General features: G+C 37.0%; 1 protein-coding gene and 2 long non-coding RNA genes across 4 annotated transcripts in view; 2 read left to right on the forward strand and 1 right to left on the reverse strand.

The window, feature by feature from the left end:
• LOC129399987 (uncharacterized) overlaps nucleotides 1-23,135 on the forward strand; it is a 56,613-nt gene extending 33,478 nt beyond the window's left edge. Inside the window, exons 2-3 of the long non-coding RNA XR_008627329.1 lie at nucleotides 5,660-5,720; nucleotides 23,042-23,135. This is a non-coding gene — a long non-coding RNA (uncharacterized LOC129399987). The remainder of the gene's footprint in view (nucleotides 1-5,659; nucleotides 5,721-23,041) is intronic.
• LOC129399988 (uncharacterized) lies at nucleotides 20,065-23,725 on the reverse strand. The gene is made up of 2 exons (XR_008627330.1): nucleotides 23,589-23,725; nucleotides 20,065-23,152 (listed from the first exon to the last, which is right to left on the reverse strand). It is a non-coding gene; the product is annotated as an uncharacterized LOC129399988 (long non-coding RNA).
• ITPRID2 (ITPR interacting domain containing 2) overlaps nucleotides 23,615-27,353 on the forward strand; it is a 40,268-nt gene continuing 36,529 nt past the window's right edge. For both annotated transcript variants that reach the window (XM_055121996.1, XM_055121998.1), the window contains exons 1-2: nucleotides 23,615-23,988; nucleotides 24,316-24,361. In XM_055121996.1, coding sequence (XP_054977971.1) covers nucleotides 23,748-23,988; nucleotides 24,316-24,361 — 287 coding nt within the window. In that variant the 5' untranslated portion in view covers nucleotides 23,615-23,747. The remainder of the gene's footprint in view (nucleotides 23,989-24,315; nucleotides 24,362-27,353) is intronic.

A 27,353-nucleotide genomic window follows, 5' to 3' on the forward strand; every position in this document is an offset into this window, starting at 1 on the left:
GACCTGATGCCCGGGCTCTCGCCAGGGCCCCTCAACACATCCTGTGTAAGCTCTGTTCAGAGGAAGAGGTGCCGCTGTCTTATCCCTGGGCAGCCACGTCCAGCGTCCGGCCAAGGGGCTGGAGCTGTTGCATGCCAGAAACAAATAGAATAAAAGAAATTATTTTGTGCCTGCAAAAGGGGCAGGCTTGGTGGGTGGTTGGGAAAATGGGGATAATGGTGGAAGGAAGGTCACTCTGGTGATAGGATTGGTGCTGGGACTTTGAATATTCATAACAACTGTATTATGGACAACTTTGTAAAACATGTTGTATTAAAAAAAGAGGATGAAGTTGATGCAGTTCTTTTTTTATGGGCTGTAAAGATGAACAAAAAAAGAGGCTACCCAGATTATTGTGTACAATGATGTATCTGTATGGCCCCAGATAATCAGCAACCTGGATGAACAGGTCAACATTTATTTACTTTGAGGCACATATTGTTAGATATGACGTTAGACCTAGGAGGATTGACATGGATATAGGTAACATAAAATTTGTGTAGAAAATTACCCCATCAACAATGAAGAGAAAAATCTCCTCTTTCCACTTCCAGGTATTCTTTCCTAAGGAAACTTAACTACATTAGAATTGTATACTCAAATTTCTTTGTTTCTAACTTAAAAGAATCTTCATGACTTCAATTTCTTCAGAAGAAAACTTTTAGTTGTAAGGGCCAAAGGGATGAGTCAAGAACTACTATAGAATTTGCTTGAGGAAACCTACGATTGACACCCAACACATGTGTGATCCCTTGAGCACTGCTAGGAGTGATACTTGAGCACAGTTACAGGAGTACCACAATATGTGGCCCCCGCAAATAAAACAATAGTTTTAGTACCTTAATTTAACAGTTCTCCTGGCAGTTTATTATAATATAATTGATACTCGAAGTCTTCCAAGCGGGCTGTATAGTACAAAGGAAGGTCTTTTTAAACTCCACTTCTTTTTTTTTTTTTTTTTTTTTTTTTTTGCTTTTTGGGTCACACCTGGCAATGCACGAGGTTATTCCTGGCTCTGCACTCAGAAATCACCCCTGGCGGTGCTCAGGGGACCATATGGGATGCTGGGAATCGAACCCGGGTTGGCCGCGTGCAAGGCAAACGCCCTCCCTGCTGTGCTATCGCTCCAGCCCCTAAACTCCACTTCTAATGAATGATTATTTTAAGGTAATAGTAATTTTCAATTATGCAAGTTTATTATCAAAAACACTTACTTAGAAGTAATTAAAATATATGCTTGTTTGACATCTTAGAAAAGTTCAGCACAGCACTTACTGTGCAACACAGCGTTGTTCAGGCAGAGCCCTTGTGTTGTCACTGTGTTGAGAAACCAGGTGCCATATGTCTTAACAATGTTAATATCAGTGACAGTAAAGTTTCATGCACTCTCCTTTAATTCAGTGTAAATAATCAAATGTGATGAAGTACCAGATACTGGGTTAAGAACACAAGGGATACTGTCAGATAAGACTGCCCTTCAAAATCTTATCTATCTAAAAAATGAAATATTTATGAAACAAGTACTTGTACAGAATTAATCACTATATTATGTCAGACTTGAAAATCAAGCAAAAACATCCTCAAGAGAAAAAATTAATTAAGCAATTTAGTAATTTTTTCTTTTTTTCTAGTAACTGGTTGTGGGACGGTGAATCATTTTATATAGGTCAGAAAAACACCTGATTAGCACAAACTTGCCTTGTGTTGGATCCTAACTCAAAGGAGTGATAACATTACTGGAATTGTTAGTTCCCTTATCTTTTAAAATCACTGGTCTCCCTTATAAGTGTTCTTCTTAGAAAAGCAAATTATATAACATGCACCTGATTAACAAGAAATCTTTTCTTAGATTATGTAATAAAATCATAAAAAATTAAAAGTGAATAGTGTGATAATATCCATAAGCATTTGAACGTCCATATAATTCATGTAAATTAAAATTATTTTGAGGCTCTGAAAACTTTAGATTATTCTAAAACTGTGAAGCAAGTATTGCCTTTGAAGCAGAAAAGTTTTAATATGAACCTACAAATTATTAGTCCCTGCAGTGTGAGTTCTTTGCTCGATTAAGGATAATTTATTATGAAAATCACAATTTTAAAACTAAAAATTATTCACATCAAAATCATATATATTTAATTGATCTTGTCTGAGTCAGAATTTTTAGATCCCAACTTAAATTGAGAAGATAAGGTTTAGTATTTCCACTAATTATCTATTTGAAGGTGACATCAGCACTTGCTGTAAATCATGGAGGGAATAAAGAATTACTGCCACGTCTAGAGCTCATTTCCTTTTTTCGAACTCTCATCCCCAATTATCATGTGGTAGTAACACTGAGTTCATATTGGATATTTTTTCACTTAGCAACTTGAAATTATATAATACAGAATCCCTAGTTATGATTACCATGCTGTACAATATTGCCCTAGAAGCCCTCATTCCTATCTGTAAAAATACACCCTTTGACCAATACTTCTATTTTTCAAGCATTTTTCTGTATGTTAGGTCATGACAAACATCACCATAACCCTTGACAATGAGCAGTGGGGTTTAATCACTTTGTTAAACATAGAACAAAGAGAATTTATTTGTTCGATAATAGTGGCCAACAACCTTAATGCCACTTTTGGCACTTGTTAAAATTGGTGCCAAATTTAACACAACATGTCTCAAAATAATTTTTTAATGGGAGACAATTATGCTTTCATTAAATATTGCCTGTATTTGCTTTTATGCGATAAGGGCAGAGTAGTTGTGGTAGAGACCACTTAGTTCGATGAGGTAAGAAAGCTCAGCTTTATAGCTGTGTAGAGAGAAAGCAAGTTCGTAACAGTAACTAAGTCTTTCTTCTGCTCGGTTACTCCTAGGCCTTCACAGAGGACACTTCACTTCTAATCATGGAATGTGGGGGTAGTTTATCTTTTTTCTCACAAAAAGCAATTATCTTCACATCATTTGGGTACCATACAATGAAACTCTAAATTTCATCACTTCCTCCACACAGGATGATATCCCACAGACAAGGGCCCTGTGCTACTAGACAACCTTCTCCCTCTTTTTAGATACCGTCCTCTGTGCTTCTGAGCAACTGGCTATAGGCTGGAAGTTCCAGAAACCTCCTCCTTAAGTTAATTTGCTGGAGTAACTCACAGAACTCAGGGAAGTAGTTACTAATTTATACCATTTTATTAAAGGAGATTGTAAAGGACATATTACCTATTAATCTAATAGGCAGGTGAAAACTTACATGGGGGGGGGGAGATCTGGGAGAGTCCCAAGGTCAGGAGCTCCTAGAGTTGACGTGCATCACTTTCCCTCTAAGTGAAATATGTACACTTACCTGGAAACACTGCCTAAGCACCGTATTTTAGGATTTTATGGAAGTTTCCCTACATAGGCATGGTCACCTATTAAAATCCATTTCCAGATCCTTGCTCCTGTGTAGAGATTGGGGCTGGGCTGGGGCGTGGTGGGAGCAAAACAATATATTCTTCTAATCATAACTTTGTCTTTCTGGTATTCACTCAGGTCTCCAAAGAGGAAACCACCCAGCATTTTTTCAATGAAAGGAAAATAAAAAGATTTTCTAGTGCTCTTTTACTTTGCAGATAGGGAGTGGGGAAGACTATACTCAACAGAGCTCAAGGCTTACTCCTGGCTCTGCCTCAGGGCTTACTCATGGCTCTGCACTCAGGGATCACTCCTGGTGAAGCTTGGGGTTCCATACAGGGTGCCAGATATGGAGCTTGGGAGGCCACGAGTAAGGCAAGCACCTGATCCACTGTACTATCTCTCCTGTTTCAATGTTCCTAGTGCTCTTATCTTTTAGGGATTTACCAGTGATTTAGGAGCTCTGTCCAGGAACTCGGGCAGAAACCAAAATATTTATTTTTTATGATTTCATACTCACAAAGCCTAAAAATTTACTTTTGGTGTCTTTACAAGAAACAAATTTCTGGTCTTGTTCTACAGCAATTTTTCCCTAAGCATTCTAGTTAAGTAAGAAACGAAACTGTTCACTTTAGAAAGTCGAAATTAGTAAATGGTACATTAGGCATTATAAACATATATTTTCTGTAAGAACTCTACATAATGAAGAAGAAAATTTCAGACTATATACTGTTGATACTTTATTTGCAATATAAAGTTTTCAACCATTATATCTGAATACGCTGTTTGACAATAAAATAACTAAGTGAATTTTTATTGACTGATGATTATATAACTAGCATGAGCTCAAGTCTGAAGAAGTGTCTGAAAAAAGTCTCTGCTAAAGTGTAACTAATAGTCTATAATTTAGCTTAGCAAGACAATCTACTTCTATCAACTTTTCAGCTTAGTTTTGTGCTTAGCTTGCTAGCCCTTCATAGAAATAGTTACCAAATCTTACTGTTATAAAAATATGAACTAAAGCATAGTTAGTCTTACTTTGGGACATCATTCCTATTAGGAAGTTTACATTTGAGCACAAATATCTGGCTTTCTTTAGACATAACCTCTCTACACAATATATATTATAATTTTATCATAAATAAAATAAATATTAATGAAGACAGTTTCTCACTAGTTAAATTATAAGTAAACTAGTGATAGATTTCCTGGAAGTCATACACAACTTCAAATCATTGTCTTTTCCTTGCTTTACTACTCCTAAAATATTTCACTCCGAAAAAAATTGTAAAAACCAAACTCATTTATTATTTCTAGAAATTAGAGGGAAATTTATTTTGAGCATAACAAAGAATTTATGTTGATAAATATATAAGTAGTAAAACTAGAGACTTATTTTAAAATGAAACCACATTTCTTATCAGAGTATTGTGATTTTGGATTTTATTTAGTTTAAGATTTAAAACTGGGGGTCTGGAGCAATGGTAAAGTGGGTAAGGTGTTTGCCTTGCACGTGGCCAACCCAGGTTCGATTCCCAGCATCCCATATGGTCCCCTGAGCACTGCCAGGAGTAATTCCTGAGTGCAAAGCCAGGAGTAACCTCTGAGCATAGCCAAGTGTGACCCAAAAAGCTAAAAAAAAAAAAAAGATTTTAAACTGGGTAACTTTCAGTGCCTATGGAAGGCTCAGTGGTAGAGTATCTACCTTGCAAGCATGGGACCTTGTGTTTGATACCTGGTACCACCCCACTTGCTGAGTGCAATCCTGGCAACCTTGTCAGTGGAATCCTTAGTGTTAAATGAAGTATATAATCTCTGGTCCACAATATCCAACTGTGTGCAAGTTCTACAAGAAAGATACATGACCTCAGGTCATCATAGCAAAAAAAAAAAAATACCAACAACACCGAGGGAAGGAAATTTTTTTAAAAAAAATAAGTAAGTAGAAATTATAAAAAAGATAAAGTTAATAAACCTCAACATCTTTGTAAAGAAACACATGTGAGTAAAATTCAAGTGTTTTTGTAAAGTCTTACTCTATTTCTTAACTATTTCTATTTTTTCTATATCTCGTGAGAATGTTAAAAACTTATTCTGTGTCTTCTGAGCGTTGCATTTTTTTTTGTAACCAAAAGCTTGGACAAGACAAATAAAAACATTGTTGCACTTCTAAATTCAAGGTCCAAATACAGTTATAAGAAAACTTTATTTGATATTCTCCTTTCAGTTGGTGCTAGCTGTTCTTTCCTGGAGGACAGATCATTGTGGTAAAACTGCAGAGTGCCAAGGTAAAATATTATATTCTATTTTTCAAGTTTCTACTTTTGCTTATACTTCAGTGTTTTTATAGCTTTCTAGCTATCTTCTTCTAGGAAAAAACCTAAATGTTATTTTAGACATAAATTCTCAATTGTTAAGTACTCTATAAATGTGTTTCTGTTCTTTCCTACTTTTCTTTCTATATCAATCATCTCCTTAAGACTTTACCAGGTTAAAATCTCTGCTCATTCATGTCATATTTAATATTTTTTAAAACTATTCTTAAAGCTAATTGATGGTTTTGTGGGAGAAGTTAATGAAAATGTCAGTAGGAATCCCTCATAACATCTCCAGAGAGAAAGAAAAGTTAACCTTCAATTCATTTCAAGTCTCATTCAAGTCACATGTTATCCATATTGAGACTTATTTTTTGTAGTTATTTTTTAAAAAGTTTATTTTATTTACTTATCTTAAATGTTTTATTGTTGCTGCGGTTAGAACTTATTTCTTTGTGGGGGGTGTCACATCCTCCGTGGTGGTGCTCAGGGTTTACTCCTCGTTCTGTGCTCAGGGGTCACTCCTGGAAGGCTGGGGGGGCAGTTCTGGATAATGGGAATCAAACCAGAGAAGGTTATGTGTAAGACAAGTGTCTTAATTGATGAACTATTGCTCCACTACTGTCTCAAGGACCCCTTGCAGCCCTCCTGCCCTCACACATAAGTTCAGTTGTATAAACAAACTATTCAGCTGAAATGACTTCGGCCATTTGCTGTTTCTTTACTGTTTCTCCTTTTTATTATTATCAGAGAGATCTCTTGGTGTGTGTATGTGTGTGTGGGGGAGATTGATATATGTGTATGTAGGTGATGAAACCTACACACATATATTCACACAGATGAATAGGCCTAGTCTCCTTAAAATTCACAAAATTGTAAATCAATGATAAGTTGATATTTTTTCCAAAAATTAAACCTTTCCAGATTATATACATTTAAAGAATTCATATTATGAAAAAATATGTACTGATACATTTTAAAGTTTATGTGAAATAGATAAGTCCTACAAATGTAAAATTTAGTAAGAATGAAAACATTTAAAAAGATTTACAGGGAAAATATGAGTAGGCCTAAAAAAGCATAAAGTGCATTTTAGCCTAAGAAAGGAAACACTTTAAAGCACTTAACAGTACTAAAGTCAAGATTCTTATGTCATGAAGCTTCTCGAACTTTGAGGATACTAGAACTAAAAACTTAGTGCTTAATTCCTACCCAGGACAAGTATATCTCAGCGTACAAAAGCATTACGGGATCCAGGGATATAGCTCAGGGCACTTGCAGTCCGTGCAGGGTTTAATCCCTGCTGCTAATGCTTCCGCAAAGTAAAAACAAGGCCTCTCTGAATTACATATACATGAATTGAATAATTTTAAATTTAATCATAAAATATTTAAGGTTTTATATAGCCTTTTTGTAATAAGGGCACTATGGAAGAAAACTTTATTTTCAGTAGTTATGCTGCTTTATCATCCAAGTTTTATGTACTAGAAATAACTAATATTTTAACACTATATATATGCATACTTATTTTTGTATTTTTGTTAGTTTTTGCTTAGACTATTTTTCATGTTATATTTTGTAAAATAAAAAAAAATGCCAAATATTAGTAGTGTGAAGTTATTCCATCCAAGCCAAATTGATAGCTAAAATGTTTTTGACACTGATAACTAAGTCAAGATTATCTGATGGGGAAACCAGAAATTCTAAAAATATATACAGAGAGACCATTGTGGTTTCATCCAAGTACTCTGCAGTTAGAAGACGCAATAATTTATTGAATAGGATTCACAGAATTGAATGGAACTTACTGTTTTTGTCTTTCAGCTGATGTTGTTTTTTTCTCTTTTAACATTGAACCAGTGCTCTATAGAAAGGGCAGTAGATAAAATGTCCCAGTATTTTTAATATTGTCTGACATTTTTTTGGTATTTTTTTGCACATATACTGTAAATGAATACCCTCCAGAGCAAATATCTGAATGGTATTTTTTTCCATGTAGGAACAGTATGTTAAATCGCTTGCTTCCTTGAAAGGCTACAGAAGATTAGGGGCTGGAGCAATAGTACAGCAGGTAGGGCCTTTGCCTTGAATATGGCTGACCCAGGTTCAATCCCTGGCAATCCATACGGCGCTCTGAGCCCTGCCTATTGTAGCTCCTGAGTAAAAAGCCAGGAGTAATCCCAGAGTATTGCTGGGTGTGACCCCAAAAACAATACAAAGCAAAACAAAAAGCCCCAACAGAATAGAAACCGTGAAAATTGGACACAAACTTTAGTTCCTTTCATTTTTTAAAAAAATTTCTACTTCAAAGTAGCAGTCTCAAAAATGAAATTTACAGGTAATAAAAAGCACATACAAATTAGAATCTCAATAAACAAAAATAGATTATCTAAATCTTAATCAACTCTGGATACTAGTTTTTTTTTTTAAGTGTATCTAAAGGTACAAAACACAACAAAAGAAAACCCAAACAGTCTCAGCATATTTTCTTCATTTGGTTTGAGTGCCACTTCTATTGTGAGGTTTTTGGGATTATATGAATTGCCTCTGATGAACAAGTTCATTGTTTCCAATGCTGAAGAAAGAGACTTGTTCAAACCTAAATAGAAAAAGGACAACAGAGCCAAGGCCAAGGTTTCTGCTATTTCTACAATGTGCCTCTAGAATCCCTCCAAAATGCCACAAAAAATTATTGGTGAGTTGTGAAAGGACCAACGTGGCAGAATCCCTCAATTTGCCCTTTACATATTGCACTCTCTTTAATGAAAACTGCTCCAAATGTTTCTGTTTTACTTTTTGAAAATTTGGTTGGGTTGAATTTGCACAAAATGACTCAATTTTGAAAATAACTCCATGATCTTGTATGTCAGAAGGAATAAGAAAAAGAGGGGGTTTGGAAAGAGAATACAGGGTTATGGATCTTTCTTTGGCTTACTCTGGTACGTCCCCAGCAGCTCATATGATTTCCTGCACTGCCAGGAATTACTCCTGAGTACAGAATTAGGAATAAATCCTGAGCACCAATGGGTATGTCCCTAAACCCCTTTCCCCACACCCCAAGAAGAGGAAGTTTCATGCAGCTTTAAATCTCGATTGAAGTCACTGGAAATAACTATCATGAGATATAGAAATGGCACTCCATAAAGAACCAGGAGAAAACTCTAGTAATTATAATGTTTTCTTGAACTTGTTTGATTTTTCTCCTCTCTAGTCTTGTACTTTGGTTTCCGATTTGGTGTTTATGTAATTTTGAACTGTATAAACTCGAATAACAAGCAATGTCTAGTAGAGAATTTTCCAGTGAATTCAATGAATGCAATGAATTTTCTAATGAGTGCAATGGTGGTGGAGACTATGGAAAAAGTGTAAGCATTAATCTAGTTAACAGAAACAGAATAATAGATGCTAAACTGACATACTGACAGATGACCATAGGGACAAAAAGATTAGAGGAGTTTACTGGAAGAGAGATGTTCAAGAAAGACTAGAGAAGAAAGGAGATAGCATTCCTGGGATAGAATAACAACAGGGTTGAGGGGTTAAAACTGTGTAAAATAAATCTAAATGGAGAGAAGTGTTTGTCAGTGAGAAATAAGCTTGAATTGGTAAAATGAGGTTTTGTTGAAGCATTTTTAAGGCAACAGAGAACATTTATTTAAGGTACATGTAATGGCAGTGTATATACATAGCAAAAGCAGTGCTTTACTGCTAGCAAGTTGGCAGTAAGTTCTGAATATTCAAAAGACTTGTTCTTTGGTATTAAAGTACTGATAGAAAATTTTATGTGGCACTTTAAAACATGCTACATTACTTCATAAATTTAAAACATCTTATGAAATAGCAGATTCACAAGGACATTTTGTACCATTCTCACTATGGTGCTATGGGGAAAAAATGACTTAAGAAGACGCATAGACCAATGATCTACTTGAATCTATCTTATTAGTGTTAGACTTATATTATAAATAAATATGTATGAAAAGTATATAACCTTAAAATTTTCTCAAATTCTTGGTAGAGGCATACATGACCAGACCTTTGGTTCTCTCTCTAAAACCTGATAGTTATATTTACCTGGAGTAAAATTTTTCCTTCTTGGTAGTTTCCTTCTGTCTTTTATGGATAAATACTGTGAAAGCTATGTTTATTGAAGAACATGCACAGGAAGATTAGCAAAAGGTTTGAGTGTGAATAATGGCAATTGATAGTATTCCAAAATGAACAGATTCTATTAGTTAAAATTCAGGCTTTGAAAGATAGCTGCATTATATATAACATAAAAGCTTGTAATTGTAATTAGGGAAGGATTGAGAAAAAGAATAATGGGCGACTTACTTCAGAATATAGAATAATTTTAAAATAATTTTCAGTGCTGGGAATTGGATGCAGGTCTCATGCATGCAAGGCATGTTCTTTGCTACTGAGATACCATTCCAGCATGAATACAGCTTAACTTTGGATAGTTTGATATGTCAGATAACAATTTTATCATAAAATTCTTGACAATCTCCCTTTAATTTCCTAACCCTGGCAGTCTGCATAAAACTGACTTTCACTGCTCTGCATTTTGCAGTTAGATATGCCTTGAGGGTGGGCGTGGGGAAAAGAGCAGAGATTTCTTCGTATAATAACTCTGGATTACTCATAAGCCTAAATGTGAACACTCATTTATAGTCATATGTACCCATATACACATATTTCAGACCTGCACACACCCTTATACATACACACATATCATGTATTAAAAAGTCCTTACCTATTAGTGTAAGCCATTTCCCCTCTGACTATGGAAGGCCAGTTGCATAAAACTCATGTTCCAGAATCACTGTGGCTATGTTTATGGAAGGTATGGCAGAACATTGAAGTGAACCAAGTGATTTGGGACTGTGCTAAGCCTTTAAAAACATGGAAAATGCCAATTCTTAGTGCTTCTAGGACCACAAACCAATGAATCACTGTGTCACTGTCATCATGTTGCTCATCGATTTGCTCTAACGGATACCAGTAATGTCTCCATTGTGAGACTTGTTACTATTTTTGGCATATCGAATATGCCATGGGTAGCTTCCGAGGCTTTTCTGTGTGGATAAGATACTCTCGGTAGCTTGCTGGGCTCTCCGAGAGGGATGGACAGAAGAATCGAACCTGGGTCAGCCACGTGCAAGGAAAATGCCCTACCCGCTGTGCTAAGTTTTTATCCATTATTCATCTTTTGTCATAGATTACTTCATATTATGGGGACATTAAGAATCAAAATCATATATTTAAATGAGGCACTTCACTCTAATTTGTACTTATAACTCAGGAGATACCAAACTGACATTGTTGAATAACAATTTTCCTCAGCATTTATTTTTTTAATCAAATTTAGTTGTGCTCATGGGCTATTTCCCAAATGGTACTGAGGAATTTCTCCTGAATGTGCTCTGGGGGAACCATGTAGTACTGGAGATAAATCCTAGGCTCCCACATATAATGCCTGTGCTTAGCCATTTAAGCTATGCCAATGACTCTGAATTACTAAAACCAAGGAAAATCTGGAATTTTTAATCACTGAAACATAATTTCTTCTAGTATTATAGACAATTCTATAATCATATGTAATGGATAGGATTTATTTTCTGTAAAATATATATATATATATATTGTTTCTGAAGCTCTTGTTTTATTAGAATTGAGAAAGCACATTTGACTATTTCTTGAACAGCTTAATTGATTTGATTGAGTATTTAACTAAGTAGAATATGACTCATTGTCACATTCTTCTTTTCACAAGATTCCTAGGGAACCTATTGGCAAGTTTTCCTTGTTAATGGTTACCAGCTCTTTTCTCCTTTATTTGGTGTTCATATTACCAATGGCCAAACTACCTCAATTTCCTGTGTACCTTCCTCCTCCCACTCTCCCACCTTTTAAGATTTCTCTATATCCACTGGGCCCTATTTATTCTTTATACTTTATACCTTTATAAACTAATCTGTGTGAATATTTACTTTGCTAATGTGTTGGATCTCTGAGGTAATTTAAAGTTTTAATATTATAGAAAGCTCCACCCCTTTAAAAAGCTGTTCAGGAATGTTGCCAGTTTAGGCATTTTTGCTGAATGGAACTTTCGACTTCCCTACCACAATGATGGAAGCAAGTGGTGATAAGAAAAGAATGCTTATATGATTCCACTGACTAGAGTCTGCCTATTCTGTCGGCTCTGTCTCTCATCTTATGCCATCTTTCCTTCACTAAACTTACATTGCAATTCACTGGTGTCTGTAGCCGCTTTCTGTCTCCACCCCATTTTCTGTCTCATCATGAGTGATTCATATGTGACTTCAATATTAAAAGAGTTGCCCCACCCAACACTCTAGACTCATAATTCCATGACCTCTTCTGGTACATAGGCCTTTAATTCCTTTGGTCTTCAGTGACATACTACTAGTGCCACACCCCAGTGCTACCTAGTCATTCCATCAACTTCTCACCTGCCATAATTATACTTCAAATGCACAGTGTCTTAAAATGAGATTCTACTCAATTCAATTGCCCATACTTCTAAGTAACTTATTTCATAAGGTATCTTTAAGGAATAGTAAACCTTTAAGGAAATAATAAACCTTTAAGGAAATAGTAAATCCCTCTCCTTGCTGTCTTCTTTCCCTAACTTTTTCATCTATTATACATTCTATGGATTAGTCTCCTAGATCTCTCGAAATTCCATGAGTCAACTTCTAAACACCTCTCCTGAATCCATCTGAACATTTGTCTTTTGATATTCAATATCTACATAGTTAAGCCTGTTCAGTCATATCACTGCCATGGAATTATGAAGTGTTTAAAAGAATGGGCTCTGTAGTCGGATTTCTGAAACTCAGTTCCTGGCCCCCCCACTAGCTGAGTGACCTTAGGAAAATAGTTTGACTACATTGTGTCTTACTTATCTTTTGAAAAGGGGAATAATAATAGAATAGAGAACTATCTCTTAGGTATGTTACTATAAGTCATCATCATCATCATCATCATCATCATCATCATCATCATCCCGTTGATTATCAAATTTCTCAAGCCGTCTCAGTAACGTCTTCATTCGTCCAAGCCCTGAGATTTTAGAGACCCATCATTTTTACTGGTTTTGGCATATGCATACGCCACGGGGAGTTTGCCAGGCTCTCCCAGAAGGAAAACTAGGCTATAAGATGTCTACAGCCGTGGGAGCTATGCTTGGGGGAAACTGAAGCCCACCTGCTTTGAGGAGCCCTGGGAAAGACAGCCAGGTGCGGGGGCAAGAGACTCTCTCCTGGACCAGGCCTAAGCTGCACCAGAAGAGGGATGGACATTCCTCACCAATGGGACCGCTCTTCTAGTTCTGCCAGCGGGCCTCTTGCTTCTCCTCCACCACCACCCCCCATTATGATAAGTAAATTTTAAAATTTACTTATATTTTAAATTTTATTCTTTATATTTTTTTAAAATTAAAGGCATATTTTTAAATTATAAAAGGGAGGGGCTAGAATGATAGTACAGTGGGGAGGCCATTTCCTTGCACGCTGCTGACCTGGGTTTGATCGCAGCATCCTTTATGGTCCCTTGTGCCCCAGCAGACGTGATCCCTGAGGGCAGAACCAGAAGAATGTCCTGAGCACTGTTCTTGCCTTGTACATGACAGACCCATATTTAATCCCTGGTATCTCATATAAACCCTGGAGTCCTTCTAGGAATGATCTTTGAGCACAGAGCCAGGAGGACTAAGCCAAACACTGCCAGGTATGACCCAAAAAATAAAATAAAAAAATAAATGAAAGCTTGTTAGATATTTTAGTAGATTGCATTTGGATTTATGGGTAAAGAATTCAGAGCAAAGGTATAGACAAAACTATAGATTTAGGAGTCATCAGCAGATAGATGTTATCTAGACCTAAAAGTTAGTTGGGACCATCAGGGGGAATTGATGAAAAAGAAAAAAGGAAAGAACATAGACAGTTTCCTGGAGCACATAAATGAGAATTCATCCCAGAAATGGGAACAACCGATAAAATAGAAAAAGAACTGAGGAAAGAAAATGGCATCCAGTTGAAGAAAGCAAATGATAGAAAGATTTTAAAGAGGAGAAAATCGGAAGCCCAGCTAGAGTGATAGCTAAAAGAAACGTCATATATAACGATCCCTCCTCTGGTACCAGAGTACTGCTTAGCTTCAAATAGTAGGACAGGCTTTTAAATTTAACACATTAAAAACTTCACTTGAAATCTTAATCAGAGTTATGGATAGCGTGTGAATTTTAGGAAGAGAGAGGGGACAAATAAAAGATTGAACAGTGAAGGAAAATGAGATATAGTAGAAGATGTGATCAAGAAAGAAATGACAAGAGTCAATCCTGACACAAGTCAAAATAATCCCTATAAAATAAAGGCTATAAAGTATCCACTGTATTTAGTACTTTAGAGAGATGACAACTGGCTCAGTAGTCCAGTATTAAAAAGCGCCGACTTGGAAAATAGGGAGAGAGATGACCAGGATAATACAGGACAAAATTATGGCTCTCTGGTATTAGTAATTCCAGATGCCACCACCACCATCATCACCACCATCACCACCATCACCACAACACACACACACACACACACACACACACACACACACACACGCATACATGCACACATGCAGACACACCTACAATAATGAATTTTTCACTTTTACTCAGAATTCCCACTCTGCATTTCCAAATGCTTGAAGTTACATCTTTTTTTTTTTTCCTTGTCAGCAGTGGGTTGGGTTATACCTAATAATGTTCAGGGTTTATGCCTGGATCTGTGTTCAGGGACTACATGAGGTGCCAGGGATTGTACACTAGGGTCAGCAGTTGACAAGCAAGTCCACTTGCTTTCTTTCACTCTATCTTTCACTACCTCTCTGACCCTGAAGCTACATCTCTATCAATAAGACATATCACTGCATATTTTATGCAGTATTCAATAGATCAATGATTAGTTCATTTATTACTTTTCTTTCTTGTTCTCTTTATTCCCAAATCAACTACAGTCAAATAATCAATTATCTTAATTCTAGATTGCATTGGATGATTCCAATACGTATCCATTCACTAAAATAGAAAACGAACTTTGGAAATGATTCCATTTTCCCCCTTGATACTCATGTCTAATAAGTCAAAAGCTTACTGCAGCCTCTTTCTCACTGCTTTGACTTGATATTGGTTAACCTTCCTCACCAACCAGGATGCACATAAACCTAACTGGTTCCCTTGCCTGAGAACTTCCCATTCCTTCTTTGTGAGCTAACTAGTTTCAGTAAAACACTTCAGTTATAAACTGAAAGTTGCTTTCAACCTCCATTGGCAATAGTGTAATTCGTGAGAATAGGTCATCAAGACCTTTGAAATCTTGTTCTTACCTTCCAGTCTAATTTCAGTTTATGACAGTTTTTCCTTTGCCTTAACAAAATTAAAGTGAAGTACATTGCATGGGGTCTTATTTACACTTCTGATTCATCCACCTCTGAAATAAATAACTAGAGGTTTCAAAGTTCAAAATATTTTCTTCCTAAGTAGTAATCATAATTTCAAAAAGTTTGAAAAGGATACCCCTAATATTTCCACTTTAATAGTGATTTTTCGTTCCCAATATTTCCTTGTGAATATTTAACTTTAAAGTTAAATTTATATTACATATATAACATATAAATATAAATAGCATATACAACTGTTTCCTAATGTTTTGTTTTGCTATTCACTTGTCATGCTTCTAAAAGGAATTTAAAGTTAGCAAAATATAATTTTTTTGAAAAGAAGAAATGGAAAAATAATATGAGGAAAAATGTACCAAGACAAAGAGAACAAGGACAAAGGCTCATAAAAACTATTAGTAACATTTTATATGCATACCATGAGGACCTAACCAGTTTCCATGTTAATCCAACATTTGGCTCTCGGTTTTATGGTAACTGGTATAATCACAGTCAATTATCAATTATTATATCCCAGGGCACATTAAAAATATTTTTTTAATGTCATGGTCACTTCAGTGTTTATGGGAACAAATACTGTAAAAAGACTTTTTTAGTTGTTCTATTATTCTCCATGACGACTTATATATGAACAGCTTCAGAGGATTTTCTTATTAGACATGCTTCACCTTATTTCATTTGTTAATGTTGAGAATAAGTATTGGCAGTTGCTATTACAGAAATCATGTCATTTAGAAAACACTGAATACTATCAAGATATTCAGTTATTGGCCAATATTAAAATTATGGGTAAATATTAATATGTGGAATACTTACATGTAATATAGAGATTAGTCACAATAGTGCTTGCGTTTTTATTCTTTACAAAAACTTCTTGACTATTGTTTCTCTCAAGATAGAGTTTTTAAGACTTATTAGGTAAAATCTGAAAACCTCTATTGGACACTTCAAGCTTGAATAGAAAACTAAAATTTAGATTGGAAGGCAAAAATTCTAAACTATTTTGATCATAAGCATAGTTTGCCTTGAGAAATCCTTTGAATACAAGAAAATAACCATGTCAGTGACATTATAGTCAAACTCTCATATCAAATATGGAATGAAATCCTAGAAGAACTGAAACACAAGATCAACAATGTATTCAACTTAGCAAAAATTCTATCTTCAATGTTGATTCTTCTAAAGAAAAATATAAAGGTAGAGCTACATGATTTTAGCTAGGCGTGCTAATACACCTGTATATGAAAAATCTGTTTTAATTCCTCATTTTCTGAGTCTTTCAGGAGATCTTATAAAATAAAAACTGTTTCAACAGTTTCATTGATAAGTGTTTGTTGGAGATCTTGTCCTAATTAATTTCACCACTAAAGAGATAATCTACTTGAAACTTTTCTTCCTTGGAAAATTATGGAATCATATTTGGTAATCACATCCTTAAAAGTCCTTCCACTTTAGGGTCAAAGCTGCCATTAGTTATTATTGAAAATCCTCCAGTCTGATGAGAGTACTTGTTAATATTTCTATAACAGTGAACCTGGACTACTATGGTCCAATCACATATCTTATTTAAGAGTATAGGCCTAGTTAAAAGTCCTGGTTCTGTTCTACTGCTTACTGGTATGCAGCATGGTTAAAGAACTAACCTCTGAAGCTTTGTTTTCCTATCCATACAGTGAGAATAATAGGGCTGTTGTATTAAATAAGCTGTAACTGGAATCTTAAATACTGTGTCTGGCACAAAGCAAGTGCTCAATCAAAAGTATCAATTTTTTAACACCGTTACTTCCTTGAGTCTACTGACATAAGAAGTCTTCTAATAGTACTTCTCTAAACTAAATATCAGCAATATTATAATTACAGTATTTAAAAGGTTGAAAGTGCCAACTTTAGCTGACTTGTTTTTTAGGAAAAAACTGGAAGGACAGGGGCTCAGGGGATTTTTAAAAAATTTAGCAAAACAGCCTGAGTGCTAACCTTTACCCTGTAGCTCTTTTATTTAATAATAGTCTGTTAATAAACACAACTTTAAGCTTTTTAATTAGTACTTATGTAACTCCAGCCAGATATGCTATATAGAGCTGCTATATATGCTATATAGAACTTTCTTGCCCCAAAGAAATTCTAATGGAGGTTTCTTTCACCTTTTTTTGGTTTGTTTTAAAACAAGATTGTGGGAAAGTTCATAGTTTGGGATTTATCTGAATACATATTTAATCAACTTTTGCCATATGTAGATTATATTTAAATACAACCCAATAAGATAAAATCATTCTTAGATTGGAGAGATAAGATTTGAAGGTTGTATAAGTACTTATTTTAAAACTTGAGAACAATTGCTTAACCATTAAAGAAAAGGAAGAAAATCCCCCGAAATGTGGGAAACCAGAGTTCTTTGCTATTCTCTTAACTACAGCAGGAAATATGTGTTTGTTTATTATGACCCTGGTGCTTCCATAGCGAGATTAACTTTCAAGCACAGTTTTCATTCCTCTCAGCAACAATTGTCACCCTGCCTTGTGAAAAATCTGATTTACAGGGAGCTCAAGGAGAATACTTGTATAATTACTTGAAATAGTGTTGAATTGACTATCCCCACTGCTTGGGGATAGTCCCTTTGTGAACAGGCCAACAATATAACTGAAGGGCGCCATATTGGCTGTGTTAATTAGCACACAGTAAAATGCTCTGTCAACCCTTGTTAAAGATGATTTTAAGGACTATCAGATTCTGTAGCAAGAGTTCTGAGTTACCATTATTTGTGTAAAAAAGTCTCCATGAATATTGTTTTCTCCTCTCCTGATGTATGAGTTTCACCTGATTTGTGGGAGGTTGTAGAAGAATAATAATCCCTTGTATTTCTGCTACAAAGTTTACTCCAGGATAATAGGTGAGTAATATATTTTATGGTTAGATAAATGTACAATGATTCATAAATCTTGAATGCCCAGAATGGTAAATACCCATAATTTATCAGGTCATTATATAGAATTTTATTAATTTCATTTCTTAGAAAGTAGCTTATTTTCAATTTGCTCTATTTTTCTTTATATTTTTGTGTTTAATTTATAAAATTTCAGTCACCTTAAAGGCAATTTTTAAATGACTACATACTGAAACAATTTAAAAAAATGACTATACTGAATTCACACATTTTTTTAAAATCACTAAAATTAGTATTAACTCCTCGAATTCAATTGTCATATACACACAAATATCTTTACAGCTTCTGTATTTTAGAGTATCTAATGGGATTTAAATTTTGCTAAAATTCGATAATTTACATCATGGTGCTAAAATTGAGATGGAGTGTCCGTGTTTGTTCTTATTTTGATGTCTTACCTGTCCAATCTCATAAACTTGACTTGAGATTACAAGGGAAAAAATGGTGACATAATGTAAAGAAATAGACAAAATTGGTTTATAAGTATCCTGAGCCTGGCAGAAACGCGGCTCTCTCCTCATTCTGTCTACTCTCAAACTTGCCAAGCCTTGTTCACTTTGGCTTTATTTTAAAAACGCATTTCTAGTGAGTGAGAAAAGGTTTTGTACTGTGTTTTCAATGACTCACCCAAAATAACTCCATTCAACTTGTAAAGGGTCCTGCTATGAATGCAGATTGTGTTTGTTCTGAGATGGGTATGAAGGAGCTGCAGAAGGGAGATTAGAGAAGGGAAATGTAGTGGGAGAGGCCAGTGCAGTTTGTATTTATTCAGGTTCAGCAACATACTAGAATTATTTTTAAAAAGGACATTGTGTGTGTGTGTGTGTATTGCTTATGAGTTTGTACCATTTAAAGTTTTAAAAAGAAAGATACGTAATGGATATAGGGTTCATCTATTCACCAATCTTTTTTCTGATCCTCACATAGTGTGGAAAGGGATATTTATAAGTAAATACTTATTCCAGATATATGAATAGTGATATGACTCATGCTTTAAAAATTCTAAACATGTCTAAATAGGAAGCAATTATATACGTAAAACTGAAAATGAATCCTAAGTTCAGATGGAATGAGAATGTCACACAGTGATGACAGTATGAATTTCATAATTGGGAAAGGTAATAACGATATCCTCCTGTTGTGTGATTGAATATTAGAAAAATATTTAGCATCAAATGGCATATTGTTGCATTTACTACGACAGATACGACTCTTTTAAAAGCTTTTATGATTCAAAATGTAGAGATCATTAAAAACACTATGTAAGGATTATACTGAAAAGAAATAAAAAATATAAACTTGAACATTAAAGCTTCACAGATGAATTAAAGATGTATCAACTTTCCTATATGTGACTAGTGTCTGGGTAAAAGAATTTAAAACCTTCATTCATTGAGTTGTTTCATAAACTGAAAAGCTGATTCTATTACATAATCTTGTTTTACTCTATTACTGAGGAATAGATGGACCATTCTTACCTGGTGCTCAGAATCACAAAGAACTGAGGCATTGAAAAGAAAATAGTCTAAAAGGGTATACCAGGGAGATGGAAAGAGATGGGAAATTCAGCATTGTGTGGAAAACTGTAATCTAAGTATGATAAAATAAGTGATAAAATCACAAGTCTTCAATATGCAAAAAGAACATATACAAACTGGTAATTTACATATTATAATGTAAGGTTATAGAGGTATTAACACCTGCTTCTCCACCTGTTGAGTAAAGGGGAAATCAAAGAAAATGAACAGAAGGTTGCTATGCTACATTAATGCTTTCTTATGAGGATAATAACTAATCTGATAATCCTTGAATTTTTTATGGGAAAACTTTACAAACAAGAAGTTAAAATTTCAGACCTTAAATATGCAATTTTATTATTTTAAATAAACATAATACCAGAATACCAGGAGCAGATGATTTATTGGATGTATTTTAATAGTTACTATTGATGTAAAAGAGAATATGTCTCCAAACTGATAGAACACAAAGTTTAATTGTAAAGTTTAATTGTATACACACACACACACACACACACATAAACACACTTGTAAATCTTGAGGATTTAGGCATCAATTGCAATTGGAAGAGGCCAGCATATGCAACATGCAATGTAGTCTAAACTTATTTTTTGTTGAATTCTTTCCCTAAGTAATTTTATTGGAATAGAGAATTCAATTGAAATATAGTTCTGCTTATTTCATGTGAGATTCAACTATACTATTCATGTATATCCCTGCTCCCCTTTATTTTAATAAGGTTGAAACTTATAAACTGAAATTCTGCCATCTTATCAGATAATGAATTATAATTTTTGATGCATGAAATAGTTTTTTCATTTGTCAAGGTTTTAGAGAAGAAATAGTAGCAGAAACAAACCCCAAATTCCTTAGTTTATCCAACAGTAAATCCTGTTTTGCAATTTTGAGACCTGTGTTGAAGTCTGTAAAAGCAAAACAACAACTAAAGTAATTCAAAGTGTTTCACTTTTGGTATAAACCTTCCTCTTAAAATAGCTCAGTTTAAGTAGATAGGTTGTCAAGTCTAAACTGAATTTATATCAGTTAAACAACAGCATAACATGTCAATAATACTTGCAGTATAAGAATATAGCATAGTAACAGTGATAATAGAAACGATCTCATGAAATTAACTTATTTTTATCCTCAGTAATATATGATAATCTCAGTAACTATTATGAGCACCTACTTTATGCCATTTGATTCTCATATCACTTTCAGAACGTAATTAATACCTCATAGATGAAGAAGTTCAGAAAAATTAACTTAGTCATGCAACAGAAAGTTTAAAAACCTACAGAAAAAGAACTCAAGCTTCAGTTTGACACCAAAGACCCTAAACTTTACATTATGCAGTACTGAATTATCTACATGTAACATAAATTTCTTTCTCTAATTTGTGTCAGTGACTCAGACATTATTGTGCAAAGTGAATTTGCTTTGTTTGGGAAAACAAAATTCTTTAAGAATCAAATAGCTAGATTCTCCTCTTATGTACAGTATGGCATTCAAGAATTTCCCTCTCTAGTTCTGTATTCTCAACTCTGTGCAATAAAAATGATAATGTAAAAGAAATCATGTGACTATGATATTATAGATTTAACAATTGCTATACTCTATTCTAATGTTATTGCTGTTATTCCCTCTCTCCTCCATATTTTGTTCTTCCAGTTTGGTATTTTTATATTTTTGACTCTGATAGTTTGATAATTTTAAACTTTTAAAAATATAGTTCATTATTGCCTTTCTCAAAAAATGTTTAAGTGAACTTAAACAGCAAATTGAATAAAGTATAAAGACTTTAAAGAGATTTGAAGTAAGTATTTTGACTAAGCAATACAGAGAACCTAAACAACAGGAAATTTGCTTCAAGAAAACTCTTGTTCCTTATAGCAGTACTGTATTGGGGCTGGAGAGCTAAGATAGTCTTTAGAGCATTTGCGGTGCACTCAGCTGACCTGGGTTCTATTCCCAGCATCCTCTATGGTCCCTAAAGCATCGCCAGGAGTAACTCCTTAGTGCAGTGCCAGGAGTTACCACTGAGCATCACAGGGTGTGGCCCCCCAAACAAAAACAACCAAAAACAAAGGAAGGAAGGAAGGAAGGAAGGAAGGAAGGAAGGAAGGAAGGAAGGAAGGAAGGAAGGAAGGAAGGAAGATTAGCACTGTATTGAAAAAATAAGGGTCTGTAGGAAAATAATATTAATAAATATTCCTTTGTTGCTCTCAATAGTCATTCTTGGTAGTTCTTGGGAGCACTGGATGCAATGCCAGACTCTAAGACTCTAAATTTGGTCGCTGTGTACAAGGAAGCACCATAAGCCCTGTACCATTTCTCTACCCTTGGAATTATTCCTCGCTACTCACAATTTACAGTTTGGCTGGGATGAGAAATATACCTATGATACCATTTACATAATTTACTGAACAATTCAATGTCCAGATAAAATATTATTTAAACTTTGAATTATGAAAAAGATATAACCAGAAAACATGATGGAAAAGTGTGTTGTAGGAAAAGTACTTGTTCAGTTAGATCGTTGAGATCATAAAAGAACTGGATAGAAAAGAACGAGTGGCAAGATATAGGGAGTCAGCAACAGCACCTAGAAATGATAGAATTAAATCAGGGAAGGGCAGATTGGTAGGAAGGGATGTGCCAGGGCCCTGGTGAACTGTGAAGATTTGTTCTCTATCAGAAGTTCAGTCTCTTAGCCCTCCTAGCTCATCTTTCCAACAGGTAAGACACTGGCCTACATTTTACTACAGGATTCCAGAAGGATAAAAATTCTTTAAGATTCAGAGTGAAATGTCAAGCAAACAAAGATTTACTGTTTTTGTTCTTGCTCCGCTTACAATTTACAGCATATATGACCCAGAATATTATTTGAACAGCTAGAAAAAATAGGATTAAGATATGACTTCACAGCTATTGGTCAATGTTTGTGACGGAATAGGATATGATTCTCTTTTTGCTGATATTTTTAAAACCCAACAAGAGGAAGCTCAAATTTAATTTAAAAATAGTTCTGAACCTTGATCATTTGTTTTTTGTAGCATCTTGTAACACCCAAATCCAAGCAAATATTTCTACACTTTCTCAGCTATTATTTCTTTCTTGATTTTCCTTTGCCAATATCCAATTTAAATTTGGAAGTTAGATTAACTCCGTTTCCCCCAAATTCATTTGCATAGAACACACAAGCGCAATAAATAACTTCCTTAAGCACTAAAATCCCTCCAACAGTTTCATCTTCAATTCTGATTTTTTTTTTTTTCCTGCTTTTGGTCAAGAAATCACAATCATGTATCTCTTTCCGCATCTTTCTCCACCATCCTTTGGACGCTCAACTCTCCTCCTTGCAGGAAGAACCGCTCCAAGTTTCGGAAAGTCAGCCCAAGCCGCCACTCGCTGGGACGCGGGGGAGCGCATTGAAGTGAGTCCTAGTCCGGGCACTCGGTTTCTCAGTTTTTGAGCTAGGGAGACGTGGAGAGGAAGAAACAGAGTCGTGAAAAACAAACAAGCAAACAAACCCCGTCCAGTCCCGGCGCTGTGGCGGGAGGCGGGGCCACTAGGTCCCGCCCCGCCCCCGCCTCGCCCCACCCCGCGGCCCCGGCCGGAAGGGGGCGTGTCCGCTGGCCCGGGAGCGGCGCGCAGACGCAGGGCGGCCAGCCGAGGCCCAGGCGCGTCGGGAGGAGGCGGGAGGCGGGAGGAGGCGGCAGGCAGGAGGCGGGGAGGCGGGGAGGGCGGGGGCGGGGGGCGCTCCTCTTGCTGCCGCTCGAGCTCGGGCCACTCGCGCTCCCGCGCCGCGCCCCGCCGGCTTCATGTGAGGCTCAGACCCCCCGCCCCCTCCCTCCCCTTTTTTCCCTCCCTCCCTCCCGTCCCCTCCTCCTCCCTGTCCTCCTCCTTCACCTCCTCCTCCTCCTCCCGCGCCCGCGCCGGCTCCCGCTGCCCGGGGCCCCCAGCCCGGCCGGGCGCTGACAGCAGGGGTGGGGGGTCCCCGCCTGCCGCCGCCGCCGCCGGGTCTCGTGCAGGCTCGGGCTGCGGCAGCGGAGCCCCCGCGGCGTGGCCATGGACCGGCCCCTGTCGAACTCGGCGGAGGCGGAGGAGGAACTGGAGTGGCAAGTGGCGAGTCGCAGGAGGAAGGCCTGGGCCCAGAGCCGCGGCTCCTGGCAGGCGTCGGAGGCGGAGGACCTGTCCACTGAAGCGACGACGCAGGACGAGGACGAGGACGACGACGACGAGGACGACGGCGGCGGCGGCGGCGGCGAGGACCTCCCCGACGCCAAGCTGCCGGCGGCCGCGGAGCGAGGTCGGTGCGCCCGAGGGGTCCGCGACTGGCGGGCGGGCGGGCCGGGCAGAGGTTCGTGCGGACCTGGGGACGCGCCGCGCGCTCCGGCCGGGCCGCGGGCCGAGGGGGCGCTTCCGACCTTTAAATTGCGCGCTTGGCAGCACGTCCCCGGCGTCAGCCTGGGTACTCCGGTGCCGCCTCGGCTCCGGTCCGAGAACTCTCGGACCTGCCGCACGGGCTGTCTTTCGCCCCCAGTGGGATTTTCTCCCCTGGCAGAGTGCGGGCGGACCCAAGGACAGCTCTCCCGAGGGTCGCTAACGACCTGTCCCCCTTGCCTTTGCCCCGCAGGAAACGTGCCCAACGAGAAGATCGCCACATGGCTCAAGGACTGCCGGTGAGTCCCCTCGCTCGGGACCCGTGGGATATCCCACGGTGGGGGGTGGGGGGGCGGGAACGCTTGAGCAGAGTGTCCCGGGCCGCGGTCCCCCTGAGTCCCCCGAGGTTGGAAGCCTGAGACCGGAAAGTGAACCGGTGCATAGCTTCCTCCTTGCAGCGATTCGCGGTGCAGTCCAGTGACCACCGGTTATTTGGTGGCCCTGGTGACTTTGCAGTTGTGAGGACTCCGGATCACCTGCAGGATGCTGGCATCCGAGGGTCAGAGCCTGAAACAGAATCGTGCCAGGTTACGACGCGTGCCTTGTTTTCACTCCGAAGGTTATACCCATCTGTCAGAATAACTCGATTTTGCTTTGGGTTTCAACAGCTGTGCGTTCTGGTATCTAATAATTTTCCTTCCAGATGGGCTTTAGAATAGTTAAATTACTTTTACTAACGGACTTTTAGTTTCATGCCTGTGCCTTTAATTGGAGAACTCTTGAAAGTAGCTAACTTTGTTCCTGTAGTTTACTTCTCTGGGCTTTTATTTGTCAGATGGCACTGGAATTCACTGACGGGAATAGAACTTTGGAGGTATTCAGACTACATAAATTTGATTAATTACCTCCTTTGGCAACTGTTACAAAAATGTTTGACAAAATACAGAGGCAGTGAATCATATTACAATTAGATCTTAATACAGTAAAAGGTGTTTTGAAAAATATTGATTCTTTTGCAATCTATTAGCTACTTGTAAAAATTTCTATGAAGAATGTTGCTTTTTAACTTTTAGGGTGCTTCTGCACGTATTTTTTTTTCCTTCTCGTTTTAGTCTTTTCTTAATCTTGTCATCACTGTTCAGGATTCGGAATTCTTTTCTTTTTTATGGGGAGCAGGTGAATATGATTCTCAGTATGTGGCAGTTTATATTGCCTCCTTTAAAAACAAAATATTGATCACCTCTTTTGATGATGTTTTAATGAACTTTACTGAACATGCTTCACTACACAGCCCTTAACCTTTTGGAGGTGGGGAGCGGTCAGAAAGACTTCTAAGACTTGACGAAACATGCAGAACTTGTCTCTAAGAAGTCAAAAAGGACTTCTACACTTGAAGTCCTTGAGCCCCAGATTAACCGTTTAGTTAATGCAATTAATTGCTGCTTTTTCTAACTAGGAAATGATGGTCTTTGTTCTTAGGTGATTCCACCAAGAACCAAGTTTTAGAAATTACAATGGTTTATCCATAAATAAAATTACGATGGTGTGCCACTTCTTTAACCATTAGACACCAAAATAGGTGTAAAAGTTAATGGTTATTTTATTTTATCTTGGTTTCTGGGCCTCACTGGACAGTTCTTGGGACTTACTCCTGGCTCTGTGCATGGTAGATTTGGGGTGACCATATGGGGTGCCAGGGATTAAGCCTGGATTGGCCTCATGAAAGGCAAGCTCCCTATCTTAACTACTATCTCTGATTAATGGAAATGTTAAATAAGCATATTTAGAACCTTCTGGAGAGCCAATGTGAAATCAGTTGTCTTTTATGTTTCCTTTTAAAAATGTGTCTGAAGAAGATTTTGTTACTTTTCCCCAGTTCTCTGTTTTGGGGGGTGAGGGTGGGAGGGAGCCACACCCATTAGTGCTGAGGACTACTACACCCTGCTTTGTGCTTTAGGGTGGGGGTGGAGGGGTTGGGGTGGTGAGGGATGACCTGCTTGGTATGTAGGTGGCCCAAGGTGGAGCTGGGTGGCAGACTTAGACCTCCTGTTGGCAAAGAATGTGCTCTGTCCATTGAACTCTCTCTTCTGCCCTACGGAGTTCTTTTAAAATGTTGTCTTACTCTTTTTATAGAGAATATTTGCTTACTCTTAGGCTCTTGAGAAAGTTTTAGCATTCAGAACAGATTTGTAGTGTATTGTCTAAATCCAAGTGTGTGTTTTGATGAATTAAGAGATGTTTAAGAGAAAGAAGACTCATATGTTTTATGATGTATAAGACAGAAGACTATGTAAAACAAATTAAGGAAAGGCTTTTTTTGTTTCTGTGCACACTTAATACAGATTTAAGAGGTAAATAAATGTTAGCATTTACTAACAGAGACACATCTATAAAAATTCCTGGTTGCTAATCTTGGTTTATGTAGGCATAGTCTGTGCTCTGTTGCTCCTTCCTTCATAAGTTTCCTCCCTTTCCCCTACACTTGGACCTATGCTGTACAAAGGGCTATTCATGAGTACCAGGGAAAGCTAGAACAAATAGTCTTTAATGTTGACGGTGGTATCACATATTTCACTGCCAGGATTGATACATCTGTATTTTCTGTAACAATTTAGATTACCTTCCAGATTTGGCTATCTATTATTTTCTTTTATTTTGTGCAAATGATCTGAATACAGTGTTTCTTACCTTATAAGTTCTAAAATATTCTTTGTTTTCTTATAGCTGTCAATATCCTGGAAAGAAAATACCATGTTGTCTTTCCTCAAAGGGAGTTTTAGTTTTGATAATGAGGTGTTTTATTTTTTCTAAATGGAAGACAAATATGAGTTGGCATCTCAAGAAGAGATAGTTTTGATAGAATTTATAAGATCTGTTATGAAAGACTTGTTTTTAATGGAGTGTACTAGTAACATTCTACTTCATTATTTTTTTTTTTGTTAGTGCACAGAGACATACACAAAAGAAATAATGCATTGCTAATACAGTGTTTTATCCAGAAAGATAGCCACCAGGGAAGAAAAAAAAATTTCATCAAAGCATGAGAGTTTCATTAAAGTTTTTACAAAAATTTAGGTTAGTGGTTTTATTAACATCTCTAAGGGTAATTACTCGTGATTGTTCTAAACTTCTAAAATACTAATTTTTGGAGAATTCCCATTCATTTCTGTATTTACTTGAAGACAATTTCAGTACTTAAGCAATATTTAGCAGTTTTTTAATGCAAAGTGTTTTTATAAAAAAATAGAATTTTTGGAGTAAGACACTGTAATACATTTAGGAGAAAAATGA

Source organism: Sorex araneus, chromosome X, assembly GCF_027595985.1.
Source record: "Sorex araneus isolate mSorAra2 chromosome X, mSorAra2.pri, whole genome shotgun sequence".
In the NCBI taxonomy this organism is placed as follows: domain Eukaryota; kingdom Metazoa; phylum Chordata; class Mammalia; order Eulipotyphla; family Soricidae; genus Sorex; species Sorex araneus.